This window comes from Dermatophagoides pteronyssinus, unplaced genomic scaffold (assembly GCF_027571235.1).
Source record: "Dermatophagoides pteronyssinus isolate colony J.1.1.1.1 unplaced genomic scaffold, Derpt_VIB-CSIC_2022.12 sq0011, whole genome shotgun sequence".
Lineage (NCBI taxonomy): Eukaryota > Metazoa > Arthropoda > Arachnida > Sarcoptiformes > Pyroglyphidae > Dermatophagoides > Dermatophagoides pteronyssinus.
In genome coordinates, this window is record NW_027461535.1 from 776 (window position 1) to 20,345 (window position 19,570).

Here is a 19,570-nt window from a genome sequence, read left to right on the forward strand (position 1 = left end):
GGTTGGTCCGAATCACTTCAAATTTGGATCACTTGTTGATAATCGTTATCTGAACGTGTGGGTCAAAATTCATCAAAATTAGTTCACAATTAACACAATTAAAAATTTTTGTGCGAAAAAGTGTAGCAGAGTACGTCTTTACTCAACGACGCCGCGCGCGCAATTGGTTATAAATGTTATAAATGCATGGGCTTTAATCATATCTCAACTAAGTGTCCATCTAAAGTATCCACATGCTCACATTGCGCAGGTAGTCATGAATTTGAAAAATGCCCAAACAAAGCAAAACCGCCGACATGCTGCAACTGCAATATGGTAAAACAACAACAGACAGAGCCGGGCACTAGATCATCATTGTAATATACAGAGAATGCTCCAGAGAGCTATTGGTAAGGTATATCGTAATCTATAGCTATACATCCCGATTCCTGTCCTCCAACCTATAACCTAGATAATCCTCCCAATGTATTCCTGATCCATGCTATCTGTATTTCCTGTGCTTCCATTGATAATTATGCTGTCCATCCTGCCGAAAGAACCATATGATGATTGATCCTGCCAATTGTTGCCCAATCTCCATCGTACACAGCCGCTCGTAGTCTATCATGATAACAATAAAAAACAAGATACAATTAATAAATTTTGCAAAACAAATTATACTAAATAGACTTTTTCTTTACTCTTACTTCTTTTCTTTTCTCTTTTTTTCATTCTCTTATATATTTTGTCTTACATGATAATACACCAATTGGTAACTTGTAATTTGATATGCCAACCTTGGCCACTGCCAAGGATAAAATAATAGTAAAGTCAATAAAATTCCGTTCTTTTAAACCGAAAAAAAAAAAAAAAAAAAAAAACCTAACCTAACCTAACCTAACCTAACCTAACCTAACCTAACCTAACCTAACCTAACCTAACCTAACCTAACCAACCTAACCTAACCTAACCTAACCTAACCTAACCGTAACCTAACCTCACGTATTCCGTAACCTAACCTCACGTATTCCGTAACCTAACCTCACGTATTCCGTAACCTAACCTCACGTATTCCGTAACCTAACCTCACGTATTCCGTAACCTAACCTCACGTATTCCGTAACCTAACCTCACGTATTCCGTAACCTAACCTCACGGATTCCGTAACCTAACCTCATTCTATTGCGCTACCACCTTAAAAAATCATCATCGACAATCACCACCACCTTAAAAAATCATCATCGACAATCACCACCACCTTAAAAAATCATCATCGACAATCACCACATAAAAAATCTTCATCATCGACAATCACCACCACCATCAACAATCATCATATGACGGTGGTGATAGGTGTTTATTACAAGCATATGACTAGTGTTCCAAGTTATCATCACTTGTTCCATGGTTGTTTGTTCTTCTTCATCCATCCATCCATCCATCCATCCATCCATTGCAAAACACACACATTCAACAAATCCCATTGCAAAACACATTCAACAAATCCCATTGCAAAACACATTCAACAATCACAAATTGAATGAACCATCTCCATTCAGCAAAAATCACAATCATTCAAAACACATTGACAATGCCATTCCCATTGCAAAACACACACATTCCATTCAGCAAAACACACACATTCAAAAATTCCATTCCCATTGAAAACACATTGCAAAACACACACATTCCATTCAAAATGCTAAACACATTCTTCAACAATCACAAATTGAATGAATCCACCATCAACCAATTCTTCCAATCATCCACCATCAACCAATTCTCCCAATCATCCACCATCATCCAAAACCTAACCAATTCTTCCAATCATCCACCATCATCCACCACCACCACCACCAATCATAGTTTTCGTATTTGATTTAATTCAATTGTTTCAAGTTTTTTTTAGTCTTTATTGTTGTTGTTGTTCCCATCATCCAATCCCATCATCCAATCCCTTCATCCACCATCATCCAAAAATCATTCACCCAATCCCATCATCCACCATCAACCAATTCTTCCAATCCATACCAATCCAGTCCCATCATATCCAGTCCCATCATATCCATTCCAATCACCACCACCACCACCACCATCAACAATCCACATTCATACCTCTTCCAATCATCAAAACCATCTCCACCAAAAATTGAAAAACACACACATTCAAAACCATCTCCACCAAAACACACACATTGAAAAAACTCTCCATTCATTTTCAAAAACCCATTGCAAATATCATTTTCAAAAATCTCCATAGAAAAATTGAAAAAACTCTCCATTCATTTTCAAAAATCATCGACTATTTTTCCCATTCATTTTCCCATTGACAAACCACCAAACACCTCAAACCAAAACCATCTCTAATCCACCAAAAAACCAAACCAACAACTAATTCCATACTCACTTACCTTAAACCAAACCAAAAATTCCATCCAAATACCCTACAACACATTCTAATACTAATTCCAAAAAACGCGGCAGGCTCAGGTTACATAGGCATAGGCAGGCCTCAATTTCTAAATTTTTTTGAAAATTCTCTCACTGACAATCAGTGCCATCTATTGTAACAAACCACAATTGGCTACCCTAACACGTATCCACAATCAACAAACCACAATTGGTTACCACAAATGTCTACCCTAACAAGTGTCTATTGGTTACCCCAATTGTTAACCCAAAACTAACCTAACAAGTGTTTATTACTACCCTAACAAGTGTCCACAAATGTCCCAAAACTAACCTAACAAGTGTCTATTGGTTACCCCAATTGTTAACCCAAAACTAACCTAACCCGTATGAACCAAGAATTGTTCCATTTGACATTCCATTTGTTGACATTCCATTTGTTGACATTCCATTTGTTGACATTCCATTAGTTATCCCATTTGTTGCCATTCCATTTATCTAACCATTGTCACCACAAATGCTACTCTAACAAATGCTACTCCTCTATCAATCATCATCATCATCATACATACAATATATCAATCCACAATCTACCACACTCTACCATCATCCATCCATCCATTACCAATACCTCTTCCACACACACACACACACACATTCGCTGTTTAGCCACGATAGTGTCAAGACGTGTGTTATTTTACTCTCCACCTCAAAATTTTCGTTGCCTTGCTCTCTCTATATTTTGTGCTTTTGTGTTTTATTTTGTGTTCAATCTTCTCGGTAAAATGGCGGACAACTTCCTTAAGAATGTAGAGTCAGCTATTACAAACATGAATAAAGCGCTAAATGCTCATCAGCGTGTTCATCCTGAAGTCACAGGTCCTGCTAAAGAATTAGCTGTTCAATCTCAAAAACTACTGGATAAATATCTGGCTGTGACCGAAAGTTTGAAATCTCAAATTGACAATTACCGATCCTTGCTTAACGATACTCATACTGACAACAACGAGAAACTTCAAAAAGTCCTGGATAAACTTGAATCAATTCCTGTAAACATGTCCACACCGTACAATGTTGTTGCTCAGAATCCACCAAAAACATGCTATAAAACTGTCCTTGTCAAACCCAAAAATAACTTGCTTAGTCCACCTCAAGCAAAAGAAGCTATATGCAACTCCATTCCAGCAAGTGACATCATGTGTAATCAAATTTCAATAAACAAAACTAATGTTGCTTTCAAGTTCTCCAACGAGAACAGTAAAAACAAATTTTTGAAACGTGTGAGTGAGAATCCTAATCTTAATACAGCTATCGATGCATATGAACCAACACCGAAATGTCCAACAATCAAACTCAAAAATATCGACTATTCGACCAACGAATCAGATATAATTAACCAGCTTATCCTCAAAATGACCTGCAAGATCTCAGAAGTCACGTCAAACTTCTATTCACAATCAAGAAACGACACTACTTTGACGCGATACTGTGTGTTTCTCCTCATGTTTTTGAACTATTGTTTCAACGTACTTTGTTTATTGGTTGGTCTGCGTGCAATGCAGAACAAATATTTCTTCTCGGTCACTGTAGCAAATGCCTCAGTTTTCAACACCGAACAAAGGACTGTCCCAGTCAGAGTAATAAAAAATGTAAAAATTGTGGCATTTCATTTTCGGCCTCGCGTATAAACAATCAGCAATCCAATTTCAATACATATCAAAAACTGTTCATATTTCAATTGCTGCCACTGCGCAGAAAAATTGCCAGCAATCATCCTGCATTAACTGATCATTGTCCTCTTTACTGTAAAAGAATCAAAAATACGTGGGATAGAACATGCTTTGACAACTCCACTAAAGTTCAATTTTTTGATAAACCCCCTCTTGCCGATACATCAACAAGCAACAATCTTAACAATACCCCTCCCTCCCCTAATACACAGCCTTCCTCTTCCTCACCCTAACCTTCGTTCATGGACCCTGTAAAAATAATACAACTGAACCTTAACCGCAGTACAAATGCTGCCAAAGAGCTTGTTGATCTCGTACAAAAATCAAACCTTGACATTGCTCTCTTACAAGAACCCTCTTATGTTAACCATCTCTTCCCTCCTACACTGCTAACGTCGTTCGCCCCCCACACTAGACCGTCCACGAGCAATCATTGCAATTTTTAATACTGCAATAAAATTTGAACAAATTCTAATACAATCCGGCGACATCTGTGCGATTAAAGTCACCTCAAATCAACAAGAATTTCTAATTCTCTCAGTATATCTCCCCCCAATTGCAGAATTGACGGTCATCTTCAACACATCGAAAACATCCTCTCCCAACACAACGGCACACCATTTCATCAGTGGAGACTCTAACAGCAACCACACTCTATGGAAAGTAGCGCCGACTCTCAGAGCTCCCAAATCTTTGAACTGATCTATCATTTTGATCTCACTGTCCTCCTACACCTAACCCCACTTACCAACACAATGACGGACGTAGCAGTTACATAGACATTACACTTCTCTCCCCCAACGCTACCCGCTTCGCGCAGAATTTTCAGCAACTTCCTCACCCTACCTATTCAGACCACACACCCCAAACATTCTCAATCAGTGTCCCCAAACCCATATTTTCTACTCAACCTTCCACCTGGAAATTTAATGAAAACAACTTCCTCTGGAATGTTTTTTCTGAAAATTTTGACAACAATGAAATCCACCTCTAATTAATGACATCGACAATGCAACCACACATGAAAACATAGAAAGTTGTGTCATTAACCTCACTAATATCATAACCAACACCGCCTACAAAACAATCCCGATCAAAAAACACTACCCTTACACACACACGCGAAATATTTACCGCACACGAAATCAGTATCCTTCACAAAGACACCAAACGCTTCAAAAACAAACTACACAAAACTACTAATCCCATTCTAAAGAATATTTACCGAACAAAATACTGCGATCTGAAAAAAAAGCTCACCTCCCTTATAGCCCAACAATCTGAGACTGATTGGAAAAATTTCATTCAAAATGAGGACAGATCCCCCAATGTATGGAATAATACATACAAATTTATCAGGAACAAGCTGAAAGACAAAATACACACCACCCCTATTCTATCCAGCGATCGTTCCCCAGAAGAGATCGTTTCCCTCGCCAATTCCCTTTTCCCTTCTGATCCTACACTCTGCACCCCTATTCTCCCCCCTAGTAACACTCCTTTATCCTTTCCCCTATTCCAATTCACACTACTCATAAATCAGTTAAATCCAAAAAGCCCAGGACCTGATCACATTACCAACAACATGATCAAACACCTTCCTTCACAAATGATCTCAGCACTACATCAGTTAATGTTAAAATGTCTCTCGTACGGTTATTTTCCAGCGACCTGGCGCACGTCATACACACGCATCATCTTAAAACCCAACAAAACAGATCATTTCTCCCCCTCCTCCTACAGACCCATTTCCCTCACCTCCCACTTATCTAAACTATGTGAGAAAATCGTACACATCTTTCTAGTTCGTCATCTTGAGTCCAACAACCTCATTCATCATTCTCAACACGGATTCAGAAACAACAAATCGTCAATCTCCGCTCTCAACAAAATTATCACCGATATCGACAATTTAAACCATAAGCACAAAGCAATCATCTCCATCGATTTCAAAGGAGCTTTTGATAATGCACCACACTGCAAAATTCTCAACGAAATGAATAATCTAAATTGTCCCTTTTATCTAAAATCTATCGTCTCGCACTATCTTAACAACAGAAACATCCACATAATCACCGATCATCACAACATCATTCACAATCCACTGGGACGTGGCTGCCCACAAGGGGGAGTCCTCTCTCCTACCCTCTGGAACATAATCATGAACAGTCTTCTCAAAAAACTTTCAGAAACGTATACCTGCACAGCCTATGCAGATGACCTAACCATCATAGCATCCGGTAGTTCTGTCCTCAACCTGGCACTACAAATCAATGGAATCACCAACACCGTCAGCAACTGGTCTAATGACAACTGCATACCAATCAATTATCAAAAATCCAACGTCCTCCCCATTGCCCGTTCTCCTCCTTTCATCGAACACATGATCAACATCAACATCGTCACACAATCCAAAATTCTTGGCGTTACTTTCACATCAAATCTAAAATTCGACAAGCATGTACACAACAAAATTTCACAACTGTATAAATATTTCAATATTCTTAAAATTCACATCTCACACAAATACGGACTCACACAAACACGCAGACACATATTATATAAATGTCTCGTAATCCCCTCCCTACTATATGCTTCTGAAATATGGAGCAACAGAATTAATCAAAACACATTTCGAACACTCAGTACATTTGATAACGCACTCCTCAGGAACACACTAAATGCATATAAATCCACACCAATAAACACAATACACTTATTAACAAACACACCTCTAATCAAAGATGTAATTATAGTGAAGACAGACACATACAATAACATACAAAACCTATCAAGAACCAATATTTTTAGACAATTAATCCAACAACAAGCACAGAACACGATTAATACACACATGAAACATTTATATGATCAATGTGCAAAACCTTTAGTAAAACACATCCACGAAAACAATCTTAAATTCACACAAACACAAGCAACAACATCACTACTCACCGGACACGGTCCCACAAGAGAATACCTCTTCCGGATCTGGAAAATCGGTTCCTCACCTGATTGTCCCACTTGTAATACACCACAAACATACCTACACATAATCAAAGATTGTCCACTATTCTCAGACATAAGACATAAATACACAATAATAGCAACACAGGACACAACATCAATTGTAAATAAGCTTATCAAAAACAACACTTTTACAGACTTTTGCAATGAAATACACACACTATTACGATTACACAACAGACACTTAAAATACAACACACAAAACAACATATCAGATTCAACATAAACACTAACACACATTTGTAAACAATTTTCTACCTCATTCAATTCATAATTTCTTCTATATTTTCTCTTTATAATATTAAATAAAATTTTGGAGTTACGCTCCTTTAATTTAAAAAAAAAAAAAAAAAAAAAAAAAAAAAAACACACACACACACACACACTCGCCATTTGGCCTCGATAGAGTCAAGACGTGTGTTATTTTTACTCTCATTCGAAAACTTGCCACTTTGCTCTCACTTCTGTACAATCAGTGAAAATGGCAGACAATTGTCTAAATGACATAAAGTCAGCTATTACAAATATGCATAAAGCCCTTAATTCTCATCAACGTGTCCATCCTGAAGTCACAGGTCCTGCAAAAGAATTAGCTGTCCAATCCCAAAAACTACTTGATTTATATCTGTCTATGACAGATCAACTTAAATCTCAAATCGACAATTACCGTCTTTTAATCAATGACACTCAAACCGACAACAATGAAAAACTCCAAAAAATCTTGGATAAACTTGAATCAACTCCTGCTAACGAAAAACCCACACCGTACAATGTTGTTGCTCAAAACCCACCAAAAATAAACTACAAGACTGTTCTTGTCAAACCAAAAAATAACCTGCTCAACCCACCACAAACAAAGGAAGCTATATGCAATTCTATCCCAGCATGCGACATTAAATGCAACCAAATTTCAATTAACAAAACCAATGTTGCTTTTAAGTTCTCAACGAAAACAGTAAAAACAAATTCCTCGTGTAAGTGAAAATCCTGATCTTAACACAGCCATCCCAACAATTAAGCTTAAAAATATTGATTATTCCACCAACGAATCCGATATAATAAACCAGCTCATCATGCAAATGACATGCAGATCTCAAAAACCACATCAAACTTCTTTTCACAATCAAACGGCATTACTTCGACGCCATTTTGTGCGTCTCTGCGACCTTTTGTTTCAACGAACTTTGTTTATTGGCTGGTCTGCATGTATTGCAGAACAAACATTTCTAGGCCACTGCAGCAATTGTCTTAGTTTCCAACATCGAACAAAGGATTGTCCCAATAAGAGTAAATGTAAAAACTGTAATTTCATTCGTTCTCATTTCAACTGCCACTGTGCCGAAATCTCCGCTGAACACCAGCACTCACCGACCGCTCTATGATAGCTCTACAAAAGTTAAATTCTTTAACAAACTTTCCATTCAACGTAACAAACAATAACCCCTCCACCCAATCCTCTCTCCACACCCTAATCACTGTTCACGGACCCTGTCTCTCAACACAACGACACCCATCTTCATGCCCAAATCCTTGAACTAATATATCAATTCGATCTTACAGTCCTCACTACACCTAACCCACCTATCAACACAATTACGGACGTAGCAGCTACATGGACATTACACTACTCTCTAATGCCACCGGTTTAAAATTTTCAACAACTTGAAACATAATAAAACATAAGTTGTATCATCAATCTCACTAATATCATCACAACACCGCTTACAAAACAATCCCGATCAAACACTACCCTTACACACACGAGAAAATTAAAGCAATTAAAGAAACAATTATAAACAAACTCATCAATACAACACTTTACAGAATTTTGCGAAATACAAACATATACGAACACGAACACACAACTTCAAATACAACACAAACAACATATCAGATTCAACATAAAACACTAACACACATTTATAAATAATTTTCACTATTTGTAATTTCTTATACAATAAAATTTTGAGTTACGCTCCTTTAAAAAACACGCTGTTTAGCCACGATAGTGTCAAGACGTGTGTTATTTTGCCAAAATTTTCGTTGCCTTGCTCTCTCTATATTTTGTGCTTTGTGTTCAATCTTCTCGGTAAAATGGCGGACAACTTCTTAAGAATGTAGAGTCAGCTATTACAAACATGAATAAAGCGCTAAATGCTCATCAGCGTGTTCATCCTGAAGTCACAGGTCCTGCAAGAATTAGCTGTTCAATCAAAACTACTGGATAAATATTTGCTGTGACCAAAGTTTGAAATCTCAAATTGACAATTACCGATCCTTGCTAATGATACCAAACTGACAACAACGAAACTTCAAAAAGTCTGAATCAATTCTGTAACATGTCACACCGTACAATGTTGTTGCTCGAATCCACCAAACATGCTATAAACTGTCCTTGTCAAACCCAAAATACTTGCTTAGTCCACCTCAAGCAAAGAAGCTATATGCAACCAAAACCAACGTTGCTTTCAAGTTCTCAACGAGAACAGTAAACAAATTTTGAAACGTGGTGAGAATACTGATCTTAATACAGCTATCGATGCATATGAACCAACACCGAAATGCAACAATCAAACTCAAAAATATCGACTATTCGACCAACGAATCAGATATAATTAACCAGCTTATCACTCAAAATGACCTGCAAGATCTCAGAAGTCACGTCAAACTTCTATTCACAATCAAACGACACTACTTTGACGCGATACTGTGTGTTTCGAATGCAGAACAAATATTTCTACTGTAGCAAATGCCTCAGTTTTCAACACCGAACAAAGGACTGTCCCAGTCAGTAATAAAATGTAATTGCGGCATTTCACTTCATATTTCAATTGCTGCCACTGCGCAGAAAATTTGCCAGCAGATCATCCTGCATTAACTGATCATTGTCCTCTTTACTGTAAAAGAATCAAAAATACGTGGGATAGAACATGTTATGATAGCTCTACAAAAGTTAAATTCTTTAACAAACTTTCCATTCCCAACGTAACAAACAATAACCCCTCCACCCAACCCCCTCTCCCTCCACACCCTAATCACTGTTCACGGACCCCTGTCTCTCAACACAACGACACCCATCTTCATCTGTGGAGACTCTAACAGCAGCCACACTCTGTGGAACAGTAGCGCCGACACCCCCAAAAGCTCCAAATCCTTGAACTAATATATCAATTCGATCTTACAGTCCTCACTACACCTAACCCCACCCACCTATCAACACAATTACGGACGTAGCAGCTACATGGACATTACACTACTCTCCCCTAATGCCACCGGTTTCGCGCAAAATTTTCAACAACTTAGGAAACATAATAAAAACATAGAAAGTTGTATCATCAATCTCACTAATATCATCACCAACACCGCTTACAAAACAATCCCGATCAAAAACACTACCCTTACACACACGAGAAAAAATTAGAAAGCAATTAAAGAAAACAATTATAAACAAACTCATCAATACAACACTTTACAGAATTTTGCAAAGAAATACAAACATATACGAACACGAACACACAACTTCTAAAATACAACACACAAAACAACATATCAGATTCAACATAAAACACTAACACACATTTATAAATAATTTTTCTACTATTTGTAATTTCTTCTATTTTTCTTTATAATATTAAATAAAATTTTGGAGTTACGCTCCTTTAAAAAAAAAAAAAAAAAACACACACACACACACACACACACACACACACACACCACACACAATCACCACCATTCACAATCACCACCATTCACAATCATTCTTTGATTGTCTTTCGTTTAGCTCGGTTGGGCCCAATGACAAGATAATCCAAGAATCCCTTTGTGCTTGCATTGTGTTTGTTTGTGCTTACTTGTTGTGTAATTATCTATCTCATCTATCACTGTGGTCTTTGACGTCGATACTTCAGTAACTACTATCATGAATCCTGGTTAATAGTGTTCTCATAATGATGCAATCAACAGCTTCCAGTAGTCGAAAAGCACTTGCTCTATTCACAATCATTCACTCATTTTTCAATGACACTCTATCCACCATTTCTTGACTATCAATTCCCCATTGATATGACAATCAATCAATTCTTCCATTCCAGAGCAAGTCTTGGGTACTGGTTTCCTGTTCTGTATTCTTCATTATTTGCCACTGTTATCCACTTTCATGATATGTCCTGTTATTGAATATCTTTGTCATTCGTACTACCGTTGGTTATGAGCAACGAGCGTTAACCGTGTTTACACACACAAACACAACTCCATTCATCCCATTTCTTGACTTGCAATTCTTATCCAATCATTGATTGACTCTCATTTCACCCATATTATGACATTCAATCCATCCATTTCTTGTCTTTCATTTCCCACTTTCGATCTTCATTTCATCTTCATATCAGACATTCAAATTCATTCATTTCTTGACCTCTCAACTTCACCATCATAAACACACAGTGTCTAATGATTACCAATTTCATCAATCGCTTTGTACATTTTCCCATCTTTGAATCTCTATTCTTACCCATTTCATGACTATCAATCAAACTTTCTTCCCAATTTCCTTTCCCAAATCTTTCCTATTTTTTGCTTTTTACTTACCTTTTCCTCGCTTCTCATTTCACCCATTTCATACATATCATTTGCATTTGTTGGCTATTGCTTTCTCTTGACATTTGATTGTTCGACACTCATTCTTCACCCATTTCTTGACATTCAATCCATCCACTTGACTTGCATTTGTGAGCCATGTCTTCACTCCCTATATGAGGCTGAAAAAAAAAAAAAAAAAAAAAAAAAAACCTAACCTAACCCAACCTAACCTACATACAATATATCAATCCACAATCTACCACACTCTACCATCATCCATCCATCCATTACCAATACCTCTTCCACACACACACACACACACACACACACACACTCGCCATTTGGCCTCGATAGAGTCAAGACGTGTGTTATTTTTACTCTCATTCGAAAACTTGCCACTTTGCTCTCACTTCTGTACAATCAGTGAAAATGGCAGACAATTGTCTAAATGACATAAAGTCAGCTATTACAAATATGCATAAAGCCCTTAATTCTCATCAACGTGTCCATCCTGAAGTCACAGGTCCTGCAAAAGAATTAGCTGTCCAATCCCAAAAACTACTTGATTTATATCTGTCTATGACAGATCAACTTAAATCTCAAATCGACAATTACCGTCTTTTAATCAATGACACTCAAACCGACAACAATGAAAAACTCCAAAAAATCTTGGATAAACTTGAATCAACTCCTGCTAACGAAAAACCCACACCGTACAATGTTGTTGCTCAAAACCCACCAAAAATAAACTACAAGACTGTTCTTGTCAAACCAAAAAATAACCTGCTCAACCCACCACAAACAAAGGAAGCTATATGCAATTCTATCCCAGCATGCGACATTAAATGCAACCAAATTTCAATTAACAAAACCAATGTTGCTTTTAAGTTCTCCAACGAAAACAGTAAAAACAAATTCCTCAAAAGTGTAAGTGAAAATCCTGATCTTAACACAGCCATGGAAGCCTATGAACCAACACCTAAATGCCCAACAATTAAGCTTAAAAATATTGATTATTCCACCAACGAATCCGATATAATAAACCAGCTCATCATGCAAAATGACATGCAAGATCTCAAAAACCACATCAAACTTCTTTTCACAATCAAAAAACGGCATTACTTCGACGCCATTTTGTGCGTCTCTCCCCATGTTTACGACCTTTTGTTTCAACGAACTTTGTTTATTGGCTGGTCTGCATGTATTGCAGAACAAACATTTCTTCTAGGCCACTGCAGCAATTGTCTTAGTTTCCAACATCGAACAAAGGATTGTCCCAATAAGAGTTGTAGAATGTAAAAACTGTGGAATTTCATTCTCGACCACACGCATAAACAATCAACAATCTGAATTCATAACACACATCAAAAACTGTTCTCATTTCAACTGCTGCCACTGTGCCGAAAAAATCTCCCCGCTGAACACCCAGCACTCACCGACCTTTGCCCTCTATACTGCAACAAAATTAAACAAACATGGGATAGAACATGTTATGATAGCTCTACAAAAGTTAAATTCTTTAACAAACTTTCCATTCCCAACGTAACAAACAATAACCCCTCCACCCAATCCCCCTCTCCCTCCACACCCTAATCACTGTTCACGGACCCCTGTCTCTCAACACAACGACACCCATCTTCATCTGTGGAGACTCTAACAGCAGCCACACTCTGTGGAACAGTAGCGCCGACACCCCCAAAGGCTCCAAATCCTTGAACTAATATATCAATTCGATCTTACAGTCCTCACTACACCTAACCCCACCCACCTATCAACACAATTACGGACGTAGCAGCTACATGGACATTACACTACTCTCCCCTAATGCCACCGGTTTCGCGCAAAATTTTCAACAACTGAAACTTAATAAAACATAGAAAGTTGTATCATCAATCTCACTAATATCATCACCAACACCGCTTACAAAACAATCCCGATCAAAAACACTACCCTTACACACACGAGAAAAAATTAGAAAGCAATTAAAGAAAACAATTATAAACAAACTCATCAATACAACACTTTACAGAATTTTGCAAAGAAATACAAACATATACGAACACGAACACACAACTTCTAAAATACAACACACAAAACAACATATCAGATTCAACATAAAACACTAACACACATTTATAAATAATTTTTCTACTATTTGTAATTTCTTCTATTTTCTTTATAATATTAAATAAAATTTTGGAGTTACGCTCCTTTAAAAAAAAAAAAAAAAAAAAAAAAACACACACACACACACACACACACACACACACACACACAATCACCACCATTCACAATCACCACCATTCATCACCACCATTCACAATCATTCTTTGATTGTCTTTCGTTTAGCTCGGTTGGGCCCAATGACAAGATAATCCAAGAATCCCTTACACTGTTTGTGTTTGCATTGTGTTTGTTTGTGCTTACTTGTTGTTGTTAATTATCTATCTCATCTATCACTGTGGTCTTTGACGTCGATACTTCAGTAACTACTATCATGAATCCTGGTTAATAGTGTTCTCATAATGATGCAATCAACAGCTTCCAGTAGTCGAAAAGCACTTGCTCTATTCACAATCATTCACTCATTTTTCAATGACACTCTATCCACCATTTCTTGACTATCAATTCCCCATTGATATGACAATCAATCAATTCTTCCATTCCAGAGCAAGTCTTGGGTACTGGTTTCCTGTTCTGTATTCTTCATTATTTGCCACTGTTATCCACTTTCATGATATGTCCTGTTATTGAATATCTTTGTCATTCGTACTACCCATGGTTATGAGCAACGAGCGTTAACCGTGTTTGCACAAACAATCACTCCATTCATCCATTTCTTGACTTGCAATCCAATCCTCATTGATTGACTCTCATTTCACCCATATTATGACATTCTATCCATCCATTTCTTGTCTTTCATTTCCCACTTTCGATCTTCATTTCATCTTCATATCAGACATTCAATTCATTCATTTCTTGCCTCTCTACTTCACCATCATAAACACACAGTGTCTAATGATTATCAATTTCATCAATCCCTATGTACATTTTCCCATCTTTGAATCTCTTTTCTTACCCATTTCATGACTATCAATCAAACTTTCTTCCCAATTTCCTTTCCCAAATCTTTCCTATTTTTGCATTTTACTTACCTTTTCCTCGCTTCTCATTTCACCCATTTCATACATATCATTTGCATTTGTTGGCTATTGCCTTCTCTTGACATTTGATTGTTTTTGACATTCAATCCATCCACTTTTGACATTCAATCCATCCACTTGACTTGCATATGTGAGCCATGTCTTCACTCCCTTTATGAGGCTGAAAAAAAAAAAAAAAAAAAAAAAAAAACCCAACCTAACCTAACCTAACCTAACCTAACCTAACCTAACCCAACCTAACCTAACCTAACCTAACCTAACCTAACCTAACCTAACCTAACCTAACCTAACCTAACCTAACCTAACCTAACCCTAACCTAACCTAACTCCCTAACCTAACCTAACTCCCTAACCTAACCTAACTCCCTAACCTAACCTAACTCCCTAACCTAACCTAACTCCCTAACCTAACCTAACTCCCTAACCTAACCTAACTCCCTAACCTAACCTAACTCCCTAACCTAACCTAACTCCCTAACCTAACCTAACTCCCTAACCTAACCTAACTCCCTAACCTAACCTAACTCCCTAACCTAACCTAACTCCCTAACCTAACCTAACTCCCTAACCTAACCTAACTCCCTAACCTAACCTAACTCCCTAACCTAACCTAACTCCCTAACCTAACCTAACTCCCTAACCTAACCTAACTCCCCTAACCCCCCTGAGCGAAAGCAGCTCACGAACCTTCCCTCCCCTAATAAGATGCGGAGATTTCGTATGCATAGTTATGAAAAGTCACGAAAAGAGAAATAACAATTACTATTTACTTATCTGCGTCTGCTTTGCTCAGTTGAAGGTTCGTGATTCCAGTTGAAGAATTGTTTTATTCTGTCCGCTTGTGCACCATTGCTTTCCATATTGGCATTCTTTTGTCGTTTCCTTTGATATTCTTCTGCTGATTCGTTCATTGTTGATAGTGATATATATCAATTCCATAGCAAACACCCGGCAGTGGTCATGTAGGCAATATTTTACCTCAAACGCATTTCGAATTCATTGAATCGAGGCGCGAGCACTGCCGGGCTTATATGTTATTCACTTTGTTTACTACGTTATGATATTTCATAGTCAACAAAACAATCAGCACACAATATCATTTGGAATACGACAAAGAACCATTTGTTTGATCCAAAGCCAAAAAATATTCGGATAATTCCACGTTGATTGTTGAAAACCACAAACAAAAAGCGAGTGATGAAATGTAAACAATATGCGCAGTGTTCACTTTTTGGGGAATGATTAAGCACTTTTCAAAAATTATGTTCGAAAAAAATGAGTCGATGATGAAATGCGCGTGCTGAACACAGAAAGGAAAATTTAGAAAAAAAAACTTTTTTTGAAAAACTTATTGAAAATTTTCAATTAACATTAATTCGGGTCACAATCAATCAGTCAAATTTGCATCAAGAAAATTTCATCGTCTTTATTTTTTGGGAATGATTTTTCATTTTTTAGAAAATTTCACTCAAAACAAATAGAAACTGAGTCGATGATGAAATGATTAACATCTAAAGGAAAACTCACAAAAACTTTTCTCGGGAAAACTTATCAAAAAACTTTTAATTAATAAACATTCAATTATTCGTATCACAATTAATTCGCAACAGAATAATCACGCAAAAAAGAATTCTATACTCAACAAAAACAACAAGTTTCATTTCATCATGAGTGTGACAACGTGCTCACATCACAAAGTCAAGTTTACAATTGACAACTTTCCTTTTCAACATGCGCTTTTCAATTGAGAAGCAAGCAAGTTGTTTGAGCTTTTTGACGCTGTTCATAAACGACAGGATGATTAAAAGAATTTTCGAAAGCCTTTTGTTAAAAAATTGATGAAACATAATATGTTTATTAAAATTTTAACAAATTGTCAGTTTAAAAATAAAAAAATATCAAATGAATTTAGCTTGCAATCGAATACTGGACATTCGAAATTCAACATCAAACTAAATCCATTACGACCAAGAATTATTCGCATGTTCACTGTGGAGATGATAAATTTAAATTAAGTAAATTATCAATTACAAAACTTATCATATAACTTACATTCATTTTGTTCTTGGCAGCACATATAACGAAATGTTATAAATTGAGAATATATCACCAAATAATAGAACAATAACAATTAAACTTTTTATAAATAATCAAACTAGGTTCAAGTCCAATCGTGAACTAGAACTAAATTTATGTAAAGTAACAATAATTGTCACTATTAAATTCAATTTTCAATCACAAACTTAATAGCAAACTTACTGTTTTTTTCTTTTCTTTGCTCTGGATTTCTTTCTGTTGGAATTTTTTCATCTTGACATATAAAATAAGTATCGTAACTTATTTTATGCACTGGATATTCTTTTCCTTGATTATTGTAAACATCTTCATCGAAAATGTAGATGTATTTTTGGCTGAATAAATAGAATTTGTTATTAGTAACAAATCCTTTCAATCTCCAAACAAAAGGCATTTTAATAAAACATTTCTTTGAACTTAAATACTGTTATGCAGTTCGATTACCGAACTTACAATTATAATTTAATTGTTCGAAAGCTAGGTTGGCCTCTAACATCACTACACCATCGAATTTCCAACCAAAGTCAAGTTCGAGAAATTTGATTTGCCAATCAATTTGGTTGATAAATTCGAATTTTCAATAACCAACAATTCACAGGTTTCAGCACAAAATTTTCTTACTCGTTGTCAATTCATTGATTGTTGAATCTAATTCAATTTGTTCAGCATTTCAATTGTTAGAATTGAGCAATATTGCCTATATCAAATTCAACACAGCTAATAATATTTCAGAAATTTATTGATTTATTTAAAAAATATCATTTATTCTATTATTTCACAAAAAACAATTTATACCATTTTCATTTTCGACATTTTCATTTTCTTTGTCCAATTTTTCGACAATTCCGATTTTTTCAATGTTTTTTTCATAACTGCTGAACTCATACTAATACTAACTTGCTTTTTAACCGGTTCAATGATACTACTTTTAGCCGATGGAATGCTACTACTAGCGTGCTTCATTGTCGATGGAAAGATACTAGCTTGCTTTAAAACGGATGGATCGATATATGATTGCTTGCTTATGATACGTTTTGAGCCAGTTTGTTTGTTTGATTTTTTTATTATTAGCCTTTTCGCCTCTCTATCGTCTTGATTCCATTTGTTCAATATTACGTATGTTGTACTTAGTGATAAGATAAAGAGCACGATCATTATTACAAGGTATACATATTGAATAACTGTGAAGATGATAAATATCAATTAAATTCAATTTTCAATCACAAACTTGATAGCAAACTTACTGTCCATTTGTTTTCTTTGCTGTCGATTTTTTTCAGTTTGAATTTTTTCATCTTGGCATAAAAAATAAGTATCGTAACTTATTTTTTTCACTGGATATTTTTCTCCTTGGTTATTGTAAACGGCTTCATCGAAAATGTAGATGCATGAATGACCGAATAAATAGAATTTGTTATTAGTAACAAATCCTTTTAATATTGGCCATTGAACAGGAATGCCCGAACGACATTTAATTTCTTTTTCCATCATAATTTTGGTATTCTGTGGATTGGAGCATATTGAGTATTTAGCTCCTTCGGTAGGTATGATTGACATATTCTTAAAATCGCTATCATCATCATCATATCGATCAATACTCATAAACAAATTATTATTCACTCGAACTAATGAATAATAATGGCGTGGCATGTCGCTTGAAACAAAAACTACGTTCGCATCAAATTTAACCAATTTACCATACACTTCAGAACTATCAATATTGTAATGAACTTTTGATCTTTTATCAGTAAAAAAAAACCAATCGTCTTTTCCATCGTTTATTATAAATAAATGAAGAATTGAATGGCTTATTAAAAAATCAGTAAATACATGATTCGCATAAAGAACTGGATATTTCTTCATCAATGGTATAGGCTTTGTTGGTAGATATAATTTATCATGTGCGTGATCCAGAGAATTGATTGGAACATCATATATATAATATTTTTCCGTTATCAATAATAATCGCTTCGATGTTGTTGCAATCGCTAGTATGTTGAATTGTGTGCTATTATTATTCTTGAGACTTTCACATATTTGCTTTGTTATCAAATGTTTTATAATTAGCATATCAAATGTTTTCAAAATTTCTATTAATAACACTTACATCTTTTTGTGTTGCAGTCATTTTCAATTCATTATCCATTCGGATTTCCGATGTAATCAACAAAATCAAATAGAAGACATAAATAAATTTCATATTTGATAAGCACATTTTAAGCAGATTTCTTTTGTAAAATTGAAGCAATAACAATAGAGAAAATAAAATTCGTCATCGAAAACTCCGATCGTATGGTGTATTGTGAACGCTTTTATATGATTTGTTGCCAATTCCAACAGCTAAATTTGTTCATTAATTCGAATTTCAACAAAATGATCTTTAGCTTGTAAACTGTTTTGAAACAAGGTCTAACAATCGAATTCCTACAATTCGATTGTTCTAACAAACGCGTTTTTGGCTGATATTTTAGCAATTTAATAGACTATATTAGCAATATTTTAATTGAAAACTGTTAAAAAGCAGAGTCAAACTTTTCTTGCAGTTAACAATGATCAAGTTCTACATTTTCCTAACAATCATATTAATTGTACATTGTTTGATTAGGA

General features: G+C 35.8%; 3 protein-coding genes across 3 annotated transcripts; 2 read left to right on the top strand and 1 right to left on the bottom strand.

Moving 5' to 3' along the window:
* Positions 1-2,252: 2,252 nt before the first annotated feature.
* Positions 2,253-4,481, top strand: LOC113793869 (uncharacterized). Its single transcript, XM_027343943.2, is given in 4 exon segments — positions 2,253-3,792; positions 3,795-4,098; positions 4,100-4,152; positions 4,155-4,481. Coding segments are annotated over 4 exon segments (1,173 nt in total). The 5' UTR covers positions 2,253-3,173; the 3' UTR covers positions 4,352-4,481.
* Positions 4,482-12,034: 7,553 nt separating this feature from the next.
* LOC113794256 (uncharacterized) lies at positions 12,035-13,729 on the top strand. Its single transcript, XM_027344361.2, is given in 3 exon segments — positions 12,035-13,009; positions 13,011-13,120; positions 13,123-13,729. Coding segments are annotated over 3 exon segments (1,161 nt in total). The 5' UTR covers positions 12,035-12,152; the 3' UTR covers positions 13,317-13,729.
* Positions 13,730-17,684: 3,955 nt separating this feature from the next.
* LOC113797699 (uncharacterized) lies at positions 17,685-19,375 on the bottom strand. The gene is made up of 3 exons (XM_075821509.1): positions 19,071-19,375; positions 18,208-19,003; positions 17,685-18,144 (listed from the first exon to the last, which is right to left on the bottom strand). Exons 1-3 carry the CDS (start codon positions 19,176-19,178, stop codon positions 17,753-17,755), a joined length of 1,296 nt encoding a protein of 431 aa, XP_075677624.1. The 5' UTR covers positions 19,179-19,375; the 3' UTR covers positions 17,685-17,752.
* Between the last annotated feature and the right edge of the window lie 195 nt (positions 19,376-19,570).

Bases quoted from the DNA above. Each gene is read 5' to 3' on its own strand.
- LOC113797699 (XM_075821509.1), bottom strand. From the start codon at position 19,178: ATGTGCTTATCAAATATGAAATTTATTTATGTCTTCTATTTGATTTTG. The intron at 19,004-19,070 runs GTAAGTGTTATT...TTGATAACAAAG, and splicing joins TGACTGCAACACAAAAAGAT to CAAATATGTGAAAGTCTCAA. The intron at 18,145-18,207 runs GTAAGTTTGCTA...TCATCTTCACAG, and splicing joins GCAAAGAAAACAAATGGACA to TTATTCAATATGTATACCTT.